The following is a 13,788-nucleotide window of genomic DNA, read 5'->3' on the forward strand; positions in this document are numbered from 1 at the left end:
AATTTAGAAATTTAAAACTTTAATATATATAATAATTAAAAATTTCATATAACTTACAAGATTGACAACCCGATGGTACACCGCGTGCAATCCTGTGTGGAGGTCTATCCCCACCATCTCCTCCGTGTCCCATCGCGACTTCTGCCATCTGTTTAACAAATATTATAAACATTCAGAAAATATAATAAAACTACAAATAAACAACATTTCAAAATTTAACAAATATTATAAGCAATCACGACATATAATAACAATAACATACCATCAATCAGATTCATCACTAGAACAATATACATGTACAACATCATCATCACTGTCATAGTTTTCATTATTTATTTCTTCATCTGAAGAGTACGTATCATCATCGTCATTTTCGTCGTTAATGAAATCGTCATCATTTATATTAGGAGCAACATTCCTCCTAGCAACCACACTTGATTCACCAACTTCACCTAAAGTCGTCTGCATAAGTAAGGTGCCTAAGTCGACAACCAAGGTAAAATCAGTTGATTGAGTGTTGTTCACAACATCTATCTCATTCACAACACCGATACTTGGATGATTCCAAAGTTTTCGATGATGAACCTCTTCCACAACTCTCCAGTTATTGTTTTGAGTGGGATCTTGGAGATAAAATACTTGTTTAGCTTGTGTGGCTAAGATGTATTGTTGATCATCAAACCATGTTTTACCGACATACCATTCATGACTGGTATCGATAAGAATCATATTATTTATAGTCTTTAAACGTCCATTACGTAATGAGGCATTGAACCATTTACCACGAAAGAGTACAACTGATTTATCATATATATATGCAACTCTATGATCTCCTCCAATTGACCATAGAATGGTGTACCGTCTTCTCCGAATGTAACAACACCACTATTTTGAGTAGTGCGTCGGAGATCACGACTATTCACGACAAATCGGACACCATTTACTATGCATGCAGTGTACGAAATGTGAATTTCAGCCGCAAGTTTGTGTGAGCTACTTTTCATCTTAAATACTTATATTGAAATGTGAATTTCTTGTTCCGCGATTCATCAAAACAAAATTTATAATATAAAAAATGTTTATTATATAAAAAAAACTTTATATGTTGACTTTTCTGTTTTAGAAAAAAAATATATCAAATTTTTACTTATTTTTTGTTATTTCAGCCTAAAGCCGGTTACCAACGGTCAAATTTTTACTTATTATTTGGGTTACCACGAGGGTTAAGATATAACATGTTGTTAAAGATAAATTTTAGAGTTATGAATTCGTTTATGAATTTTGGGTCGGTTGAGGCTATTGAATATCTTTTACCATATTTGATTCAATCATGAATATCTTTTTGTGAGTGTTCTTTATATGTATATTAAAATAGTAAAGTTAAGTAGAAACAGATTTTTTTGTAAAATATCTTTTTCTGTATTTACTAATTTGCGTACATCAACGGACAAATTATTGAAATAAGTATTTCACGTTAATTATTAACTTTGGGTCAGGTCACAACTCCAATATGTGAGTATTGAGTAAATAAACAGAATATTAATATATCATAAACAGAATATTAATGTATCATATATATGTATACTAGAATTTTCATTCTATACATCTCTACTTTCATACCAATATTATTGTTAACAAATTATTGATATCGTTATCTTGGTAAACATCAAAGATCATTTCATTATTGTCATATTGAAAGAACATATTTGGACTCACTACAACTATATATATATATATATATATATATATATATATATATATATATATATATATATATATATATATATATATATATATATATATATATATATATATGTATGTATATATATATATATATATATATATATAAAACAATACAATTAGAAAAAAATTAGAAAAAAACAACAAACAACAACACAATCACATATATATACAACACAATCACACACACACACACACACACATATATATATATATATATATATATATATATATATATACACATACATACAAACAACAAAAAATTTCAACACAATTTGAATTCAATTTCAAAAAAAATTAGAAAAAAAAAAACTAACCTTTTGTTCGTGATGTTCTATTTTTTTTGCTACTCAAAGAAGCAAGGTGGTGGCTGGTGGTGATTTCAGGCGGCAACACTAGGTGGTGGAAGGTGAGGCAGTCACTAGATCGGTGGAGCTTCACCACCGGTTGCTACACACAAAAAAACCCGAAATTAGAGGTAAAAATCAATATCAAACAACAATAAAAAACAAATTAGGGGTAGAAACGACCTTGGATTGGGTTAATCATCGGAAATTGAAGCTGGGTAGTCGATTTCGTCGCTTGGGGGGAGAGGATGCAGAAAAATCGTCGCTGTGTGCAAATGAAAGAAAGTTGCGTATCTGTTTAGGGTATACCCCTATGCCGTCGACATAGGGTCGACATAAACGACGCCGTATCATTTAATCCTGGAATAAAAATAAAAATGTAAATTAAAAACCCTGTGCCGACGACATGTCGTCGGGCTAGGGTGTTCAAAAACTACGTCGTTTTCTTTTTCTGGCATTTGGAATAAAAATAAAGGAAAAATCCTTTTTTTGTTACCTATACCGACGACACGTCGTCGGTATATATTTTCATATTACCGCGAACATTTTCGTTGTTCCCGCGAGACCTATGGCGACGACTAGTGGTCAAAGAAAGTTGGTCAAACGTTCCAAAAGCTATGGCGACAACTTGTCGTCGGCATAGGTTGACCTGTAGCGATGACTGCCGGCGTCGGGATAGGTGTCGTCGCCTTAGCTTTGTATTCTTGTAGTGCTAATATTCTATCATTTATACTTTTGTCCCACCTTTGAGTAAATTAACAATGTACTTTGCTAAATCAACCATTCCTTATATAAGTGCACATTTTAACTTTTTCATCCAAAGTTACATTTTAAGACCTACCGAACAGCTCAATAGACTTGTTAATTAGCATATATTTTAGCACTGTTTACAATATGCCCTCATTTCATTACATTCTATAGACTTGGCATATTTAACACTTTGAATACGTTTGAAAGACTGCATTAAAAATATTTTAACATCATAAGATGAAGCATCACATAAGTTACATATAGGACCAACATCAGTTGTAAAGCACTGTCCACGAAGAAAACAACTGAATGTGGATCCACGTTATTGTCATTGTTTCAAGACTACATAATAAATAAAAAAATTGACTAAACAATACGAATTTGCGACCATTAACTCTTTCTAGTTTGTCTAGTGGTTAGTGTCCACCCTTAACTCCTTCATCTTCGGTAAAATAATATTGGTTTGACCATTTTCGCTCCACTAATAGAGTTCAAATCACAAATGAAAATTTTTCCGATAAATACCCATGAAAAATCAACGAATTTTCAACCGTAATTTTTTGGAGAATTTTTAACGGAATAACAACAGAATATTGTGTGGTCAAAAGATGTTTGATGCTCGAAAAATGATAATAATGATGTGAAAAAAAAAATGACGGGAATAACAACAAATGAAATCGATTGCATGAGCACCATCTGCAATTAACGATGGATTACTAACAAAATAACAACAAATTAAATCGATTCAAACCAATACAATGGTTCAGACTAATCGGTCCTGAAGTAATACCATAAACCTTGATAATAAATATTGTTTATTTTTTTTAATATATAATGACCTAATTACCATTGTCTAGCTCATACCTTTCAATACCATTGACACACATCCCTATAAATACCGTGTCACATGTGTATCGACACAGTTTGGTACCTTTGCGCATTTTTACATTGTGTCTATGCCTATGTGACACCACACAAAACAGGTGTTTGCCCGCCAAATCGTATGTCCCTAATCAAAGCTAGGTGAGTTTCATGCTCGGTTGCAACACACCCACACTTTAATGTAGGTGAGCTCCTCCTAGGAGACTCTAACATAATTGTATCCTTTCACAATGGCATCCTTCTAGAGTTCAGCTACAGATAATATATTGTTTTATTTAACAGATATAATATCTAACTATCCTATCGGCCCCCTAGCCAGAAATGATAATCACTCTCATCTCGAGTGTTATTAATTTGTAAAATTAGCACTTAAAAGGAACATGGTACGTAATTTCGCTTCTTAACATTTCAGAACTGATACTGACAAATTCTTGGCAACATAAAGGAATTAGCTAAAAAGCCGGCTGACCAATTCTTTATAATCCAAAGTGATCAGCCATCTATTCATATTTTAGTGGGGCCTAATGCTGTTTTTACGTGTTAGACGGCAATTCTAATAGATATATTATTTTTCTTTGGATGCGGAAAGACACAGTAAAGAACAAAATCATGAACCATGCAAATAAGCCCTATATATATGGAACCACAAAGCAGATTCTTTCACCAACAAAAACCATCTCCACTATTTCTATTTCCGAGAGCTCTCATTCTCATATCTTTCTTTTGCTGTTATTCTTAATATTAAAAGAAATGTGGAACAAACTAATTCTATTGAGTGTTGTAGCACTTACTTTTAACTACCTTGCCTTAGCCTACGAGCCTAGCCCCCTCCAAGATTTTTGTGTAGCCGACCCCAACAGCTCAGGTATTGTCTACTCATTGTTACACATCTGATGTGCTCCTTTAATTACATTTACCTTTTATTTTTAACAAAAAAAATATTGTCTTTAACGTGCAGTCAAAGTAAATGGTGTAACATGCAAGAACCCAATGCAAGTTCAAGCAGCTGATTTCTTCTTCAGTGGGCTACACCTGAGGGGTAACACATCAAACCAATTGGGATCAAAGGTGACCCCAGTCTTTGCGACTCAGTTACCAGGGCTAAACACTTTAGGCATCTCAATGGTTCGGATTGACTATGCACCATGGGGACTTAATCCTCCTCACACCCACCCAAGAGCCACAGAGATTCTTACAGTTCTTGAAGGGACCCTACAAGTTGGATTTGTCACTTCTAATCCTGATAACCGCTTTATCACCAAGGTGTTGCAAAAGGGTGATGTTTTCGTGTTCCCTGTGGGACTTGTTCATTTCCAGCGGAATGTGGGTAATGGAAATGCGGTTGTTATTGCTGCATTAAGCAGTCAAAACCCAGGTGCAATAACAATTGGAAATGCTGTTTTCGGTGCAAATCCTTCAATTCCATGGGATATCCTCGCCAGGGCATTCCAAGTGGATAAGAGTGTGGTGGATCAGCTACAAGCCAAGTTCTAAAGTTACAACGAGTTCAATGACTAAAAAGGTTTACAATTGGTGTTGGCGTAATCGCGCGTTTGATTTCATTCATAGGCTTCTTTAATTTAAAGCTTCCATTCAAAATTATTTGTGTGCAATGATTTTTCAAGTTGGTATTTATTATTCATTGTGTAATTTATCTGATCTGTTGGTTTCATATGATAGCGCTTATAATTTTGAAAGTTTTAATTACTGACAACAAAATATTACCTGTAGACGCGGAACTTTACACTCTTAAATCTCATAGAATGCAAGAAGGGTTTAAATTTACAACCAGTAAAATCTAGAACACCTATCATTATGATGTATTTACATTGCTACATCAAAAATACATAGTTTAAAATGTTAACTAAGTCGATAAAGGTAATTTTGCGACTATTGATATAACCAAGATGACAAGGTTTTAGGCCACCGGCACTACTAGAAAAATGGGAACATTCCGACTGCTAATTCCGTCGGTGGTAATAATATGGAAAAGCTATTACCACAGAATTCCGAAATACAAATCTACCAAAATAAGGTGTAGACAAATAATTATGAAGGATTTCAAATGGATATACATCTTCACACTTCTCCAAAAGAAAATTTTGAATGCTACCGATGCACTTCTCAAAGACCGGTTTGTGTTACATATTTTACTAAATACCCATAGATGTCGGTTTTGATCATTTCAGATGGAATGCAATTTGAATCTGTTAGTGAGTTTTTAGCTGCAAATTTCCCATCGTAAAAAAAGAGTTCTTTTTATTTAGTTTTACTTTTTTTAGTATTTGTTTTGAAGGTTTACACAAACACATCTTTTAAATCCAACTCCAAAACTATTCATTTCTCCACGACGTGACTTGAACTAGAGCCGGTCCATTCTTTTTTACTACCCGGGGCAAGATAAAAATTTTATGCCCTTTTTTATTTACCGTAAAATAGAGAAAACATATATATATATATATATATATATATATATATATATATATATATATATATATATATATATATAAACCTACAAAAATCACCTAAAACAATGTCTTCGTGCATTTTTTGAATCGAACATCTCTTATTTTACAATAATCCATATTTTGTAACAAAATCACTTTCCATACTAAAAATTGTTAATTCATTCAATCTTTTTGAGTCATGGTACTTTGGATATATGTTTTGAACAGATAACAAAGAACTTTCATAATTGTGTGCTTCATCCCGTAACATTTCTACAAAATTTGTAAAAAAACAGAAATAAAACTCGAAGTTCAAAAAATAATTAAATGTCTTTATGCATCCGATTCACATTTATGATATTGGGTGACTAAATTATGATGATTGAAGATTAAAACTATTACAAATATGATCAAATAGTCTAAAAAGTATTATGTACCATGATTTAAATATTTAGACAAATGAATATACAAAACTTTTATGATTATTGATTTATTTTGTTAGGATATAGGTAATATTTATTTTTTTTAAAATAAATTATGCTACAATTAAGGGTCTCCGCTTACGCGTCGATTTATCCCGCCTAGACCTATTAGTCCCTTAACCTCAGTAGACCGCCCGACCACCGGCTAGCGACGTTTACAACCTTGGGTAACGTACATACATTTTTACCAATAACGGAGACATAATCATTTTTTCATAATAGAAACTTACATTAGTTTTTTATCCATAATGGTAATGTATTTTACTTTTTGCCATAATAGCAATAGATTGTTTTTTATACATAATATCATCATACGTTATTTTTAACCATAATAGCAACATACTATATTCTTTATACCAATATAGACAATATCCTTACATTTTTTATCCATAAAAGCAATGTTCTTTATTATTTATCGTATACGGCAATAGGGCGTGTACAAATGACAAAGATGGGAGAATTTAGTGAGGTGTTGTAGCACGGTTAGGTTGTGTTACTTGTGTAAGTTTTATGATGGCCATCGTATGGAAAAAGACAATAAAGGAGGTTTAATTGATGGTGATTATCATATTTAGATTTATAATGTTGATTTAAACATATTGACAAAACAAAAACTTAGGCGGTTGGTAGGTTATACCTTAATGTATATGATGATATGAAGATGTAATTGGTAATACTTGATAGCAGATGGTGATAGATAGCAACAGAAAATAAAACACCATATAGACAAATGTATACCACAATGGATGATGGTAGATGCCGATGGTAAAAGACATGAGTTTGCTTGCTTATGTGGATTCGCGATAATACTTTTACTAGATTTATGCGTACGGCTTAGATATGTGTAAGAATTATCTTTTGCATTTAACTTGTAGTTGATTTTGGCTTATTTATAAGTAGAATAGAAACCGAAATCGGTACCATTGGCAACGTACTTTAGTTTTTTATCAAGTCTTCATACTTTCGCATGTAATCATGTACCATAACCATCTGAACACATATTATGACATGTATAAGTAAAATATTAACTTTTTCTAGTAGATATAACATGTCAAATACTACACTACAACAATCGGAGCCTGTGCAACGACGATTTTAGACCCTATGGAGACGACAAGTCGTCGTCGGGAAAAAGTCGCCACAGGCGTGTCGGCATAGGTCTGTTAGGTCGTTGGAATAGCTAGCTCTATTGCGACGACATGTCGTCGGCACAGATTTCATCCACGACATTTTCGAGGGAAAAAATTATGTTTTATTAAAATCCTATGGCGACTATTTATCCTCGGGATAGCTATGGCGACCACAAGTCGCCGGGACAAGTTGAGGCTATTACGATGCCTAGTCGTCGCTAAAGGGTTTTATCAGTTAATGGTTATGGACTATAGCGACGACTAGTCGTCGGGATAGCTATTGGTTGTTTTTTTTAGCTTTTGTTCAAATTCAAAACATCAAATTCAAGTTTAATATTACAATAAGTAGGTAACTAACATTGTTCATAATACTAAAAAAACATCAATCATCATTATCATAATCGTCTTCTCCTTCTTCTTCTTCTCCTTCTTCTCCTTCTTCTTCTTCTTCTTCTTCTTCTTCTTCTTCTCCTTCTCCGTCTTCTTCCATCCTTTCGGCAGATTGTTGAGAGCTAATTGCTTGTGTGTTATAGTTGAATAGAAAGTTAGGAAATGGTGGTGGTTGGAAGTTCGGAATACAAGCCGCCAATGATGCATTATATTGTTGCAAATATTCTTGCATTTGTTATGCATCGAATTGGGATTGAGATTGAGACAATTTGGAAGTGGAAGGCCGTTCATTTGGAATTATACCGAAGTTGGCGATTGGTCTCCTACCCACCCCGCGGGCATGTCCACGTCTCGTCCCAAGGGCACGTTCTAAACATTCTTCCTCGTTTACTTCTCCTCCTTCCCCAACCTCGTTTTGCATTTTCTCATATTCATTTTGAATTTTCTCCTAAAATAAAGAAAATAATTAACATACGTTAATTAAAACAAACAACTAAACTTAAACATTCAAAAAATAATAATATTCCTTAAACAAGAAACTATAATTAATAATAATATATTTAAACAACATATTCATTTCGTTTATCACTTACCCAATCTTCTTCTGCTCGACTTGTACACCAACCCGAACCTTCTTTGTAGCGTATTTGTCTCCAACCCTCAATATGTTGCGGAGTGATTCCCATTTGTTCCTATAATAAGTGAAAAAATAATAAATATATTTGTAAAAATGTTAATAAAAATTTTAAATAATACTAATGTATTTTATTACCTCTAAATAACGTCGTTGAGCATAGGGTCTACATCCGTGAGCACTTGTGTGTGGAAGTTTCGACCTAGTAACTTTATTTTTTTCCGACGTGCGTCTGTATTCCTCAGTAGGAACACGACGCCAAGTGTGTGGAAGTTTCGACCTAGTAACTTTATTTGTACTTGGTAGGAACACGACGCCAAGTATGATAATGCAACGGTACCTTTGATCCCACCAGATTTGAGATCAGTCTGACAAACATTTACCCGTTGTCCCCTATAAATCGATACGTCCGCCCGGAGATATCAATTCTTAGATCCAAAGGCCTACACTTGTTTTTGTCATACTCCTCGTACAAATTTAAGTTTCTCCCTTTGCCACGCATATTCACATTCACATTCTTCGCTTGTGCTATATTTACATATACAATTGGAAATTTAGAAATTTAAAACTTTAATATATATAATAATTAAAAATTTCATATAACTTACAAGATTGACAACCCGATGGTACACCGCGTGCAATCCTGTGTGGAGGTCTATCCCCACCATCTCCTCCGTGTCCCATCGCGACTTCTGCCATCTGTTTAACAAATATTATAAACATTCAGAAAATATAATAAAACTACAAATAAACAAAATTTCAAAATTTAACAAATATTATAAGCAATCACGACATATAATAACAATAACATACCATCAATCAGATTCATCACTAGAACAATATACATGTACAACATCATCATCATTGTCATAGTTTTCATTATTTATTTCTTCATCTGAAGAGTACGTATCATCATCGTCATTTTCGTCGTTAATGAAATCGTCATCATTTATATTAGGAGCAACATTCCTCCTAGCAACCACACTTGATTCACCAACTTCACCTAAAGTCGTCTGCATAGGTAAGGTGCCTAAGTCGACAACCAAGGTAAAATCAGTTGATTGAGTGTTGTTCACAACATCTATCTCATTCACAACACCGATACTTGGATGATTCCAAAGTTTTCGATGATGAACCTCTTCCATAACTCTTCAGTTATTGTTTTGAGTGGGATCTTGGAGATAAAATACTTGTTTAGCTTGTGTGGCTAAGATGTATTGTTGATCATCAAACCATGTTTTACCGACATACCATTCATGACTGGTATCGATAAGAATCATATTATTTATAGTCTTTAAACGTCCATTACGTAATGAGGCATTGAACCATTTACCACGAAAGAGTACAACTGATTTATCATATATATATGCAACTCTATGATCTCCTCCAATTGACCATAGAATGGTGTACCGTCTTCTCCGAATGTAACAACACCACTATTTTGAGTAGTGCGTCGGAGATCACGACTATTCACGACAAATCGGACACCATTTACTATGCATGCAGTGTACGAAATGTGAATTTCAGCCGCAAGTTTGTGTGAGCTACTTTTCATCTTAAATACTTATATTGAAATGTGAATTTCTTGTTCCGCGATTCATCAAAACAAAATTTATAATATAAAAAATGTTTATTATATAAAAAAAAAACTTTATATGTTGACTTTTCTGTTTTAGAAAAAAAATATATCAAATTTTTACTTATTTTTTGTTATTTCAGCCTAAAGCCGGTAACCAACGGTCAAATTTTTACTTATTATTTGGGTTACCACGAGGGTTAAGATATAACATGTTGTTAAAGATAAATTTTAGAGATATGAATTCGTTTATGAATTTTGGGTCGGTTGAGGCAATTGAATATCTTTTACCATATTTGATTCAATCATGAATATCTTTTTGTGAGTGTTCTTTATATGTATATTAAAATAGTAAAGTTAAGTAAAAACAGATTTTTTTGTAAAATATCTTTTTCTGTATTTACTAATTTGCGTACATCAACGGACAAATTATTGAAATAAGTATTTCACGTTAATTATTAACTTTGGGTCAGGTCACAACTCCAATATGTGAGTATTGAGTAAATAAACAGAATATTAATATATCATAAACAGAATATTAATGTATCATATATATGTATAGTAGAATTTTCATTCTATACATCTCTACTTTCATACCAATATTATTGTTAACAAATTATTGATATCGTTATCTTGGTAAACATCAAAGATCATTTCATTATTGTCATATTGAAAGAACATATTTGGACTCACTACAACTATATATATATATATATATATATATATATATATATATATATATATATATATATATATATATGTATGTATATATATATATATATATATATATATATATATATATATATATATATATATATATATATATATATATATATATATAAAACAAACAATACAATTAGAAAAAAATTAGAAAAAAACAACAAACAACAACACAATCACATATATATACAACACAATCACACACACACACACACACATATATATATATATATATATATATATATATATATATACACATACATACAAACAACAAAAAATTTCAACACAATTTGAATTCAATTTCAAAAAAAATTAGAAAAAAAAAAAAAAAAAAACTAACCTTTTGTTCGTGATGTTCTATTTTTTTTGCTACTCAAAGAAGCAAGGTGGTGGCTGGTGGTGATTTCAGGCGGCAACACTAGGTGGTGGAAGGTGAGGCAGTCACTAGATCGGTGGAGCTTCACCACCGGTTGCTACACACAAAAAAACCCGAAATTAGAGGTAAAAATCAATATCAAACAACAATAAAAAACAAATTAGGGGGTAGAAACGATCTTGGATTGGGTTAATCATCGGAAATTGAAGCTGGGTAGCCGATTTCGTCGCTTGGGGGGAGAGGATGCAGAAAAATCGTCGCTGTGTGCAAATGAAAGAAAGTTGCGTATCTGTTTAGGGTATACCCCTATGCCGTCGACATAGGGTCGACATAAACGACGCCGTATCATTTAATCCTGGAATAAAAATATAAATGTAAATTAAAAACCCTGTGCCGACGACATGTCGTCGGGCTAGGGTGTTCAAAAACTACGTCGTTTTCTTTTTCTGGCATTTGGAATAAAAATAAAGGAAAAATCCTTTTTTTGTTACCTATACCGACGACACGTCGTCGGTATATATTTTCATATTACCGCGAACATTTTCGTTGTTCCCGCGAGACCTATGGCGACGACTAGTGGTCAAAGAAAGTTGGTCAAACGTTCCAAAAGCTATGGTGACAACTTGTCGTCGGCATAGGTTGACCTGTAGCGATGACTGCCGGCGTCGGGATAGGTGTCGTCGCCTTAGCTTTGTATTCTTGTAGTGCTAATATTCTATCATTTATACTTTTGTCCCACCTTTGAGTAAATTAACAATGTACGTTGCTAAATCAACCATTCCTTATATAAGTGCACATTTTAACTTTTAGCTTTCATCCAAAGTTACATTTTAAGACCTACCGAACAGCTCAATAGACTTGTTAATTAGCATATATTTTAGCATTGTTTACAATATGCCCTCATTTCATTACTTTCTATAGACTTGGCATATTTAACACTTTGAATACGTTTGAAAGACTGCATTAAAAATATTTTAACATCATAAGATGAAGCATCACATAAGTTACATATAGGACCAACATCAGTTGTAAAGCACTGTCCACGAAGAAAACAACTGAATGTGGATCCACGTTATTGTCATTGTTTCAAGACTACATAATAAATAAAAAAATTGACTAAACAATACGAATTTGCGACCATTAACTCTTTCTAGTTTGTCTAGTGGTTAGTGTCCACCCTTAACTCCTTCATCTTCGGTAAAATAATATTGGTTTGACCATTTTCGCTCCACTAATAGAGTTCAAATCACAAATGAAAATTTTTCCGATAAATACCCATGAAAAATCAACGAATTTTCAACCGTAATTTTTTGGAGAATTTTTAACGGAATAACAACAGAATATTGTGTGGTCAAAAGATGTTTGATGCTCGAAAAACGATAATAATGATGTGAAAAAAAAAATGACGGGAATAACAACAAATGAAATCGATTGCATGAGCACCATCTGCAATTAACGATGGATTACTAACAAAATAACAACAAATTAAATCGATTCAAACCAATACAATGGTTCAGACTAATCGGTCCTGAAGTAATACCATAAACCTTGATAATAAATATTGTTTATTTTTTTTAATATATAATGACCTAATTACCATTGTCTAGCTCATACCTTTCAATACCATTGACACACATCCCTATAAATACCGTGTCACATGTGTATCGACACAGTTTGGTACCTTTGCGCATTTTTACATTGTGTCTATGCCTATGTGACACCACACAAAACAGGTGTTTGCCCGCCAAATCGTATGTCCCTAATCAAAGCTAGGTGAGTTTCATGCTCGGTTGCAACACACCCACACTTTAATGTAGGTGAGCTCCTCCTAGGAGACTCTAACATAATTGTATCCTTTCACAATGGCATCCTTCTAGAGTTCAGCTACAGATAATATATTGTTTTATTTAACAGATATAATATCTAACTATCCTATCGGCCCCCTAGCCAGAAATGATAATCACTCTCATCTCGAGTGTTATTAATTTGTAAAATTAGCACTTAAAAGGAACATGGTACGTAATTTCGCTTCTTAACATTTCAGAACTGATACTGACAAATTCTTGGCAACATAAAGGAATTAGCTAAAAAGCCGGCTGACCAATTCTTTATAATCCAAAGTGATCAGCCATCTATTCATATTTTAGTGGGGCCTAATGCTGTTTTTACGTGTTAGACGGCAATTCTAATAGATATATTATTTTTCTTTGGATGCGGAAAGACACAGTAAAGAACAAAATCATGAACCATGCAAATAAGCCCTATATATATGGAACCACAAAGCAGATTCTTTCACCAACAAAAACCATCTCCA

General features: G+C 33.0%; 1 protein-coding gene across 1 annotated transcript; it reads left to right on the plus strand.

Moving 5' to 3' along the window:
• Window positions 1–4,401: 4,401 nt before the first annotated feature.
• LOC145005037 (putative germin-like protein 2-2) lies at window positions 4,402–5,282 on the plus strand. The gene is made up of 2 exons (XM_078964083.1): window positions 4,402–4,584; window positions 4,678–5,282. Exons 1-2 carry the CDS (start codon window positions 4,470–4,472, stop codon window positions 5,211–5,213), a joined length of 651 nt encoding a protein of 216 aa, XP_078820209.1. The 5' UTR covers window positions 4,402–4,469; the 3' UTR covers window positions 5,214–5,282.
• The last annotated feature ends 8,506 nt before the right edge of the window (window positions 5,283–13,788 follow it).

The sequence above is a fragment of the Lactuca saligna genome, chromosome 7 (assembly GCF_052625555.1).
Source record: "Lactuca saligna cultivar CGN05327 chromosome 7, ASM5262555v1, whole genome shotgun sequence".
In the NCBI taxonomy this organism is placed as follows: Eukaryota; Viridiplantae; Streptophyta; class Magnoliopsida; order Asterales; family Asteraceae; genus Lactuca; species Lactuca saligna.

Coding starts and splice junctions, on each gene's coding strand:
- LOC145005037 (XM_078964083.1), top strand. CDS start 4,470: ATGTGGAACAAACTAATTCTATTGAGTGTTGTAGCACTTACTTTTAAC. Junction 4,585..4,677: donor AGCCGACCCCAACAGCTCAG/GTATTGTCTACT, acceptor TTTAACGTGCAG/TCAAAGTAAATGGTGTAACA.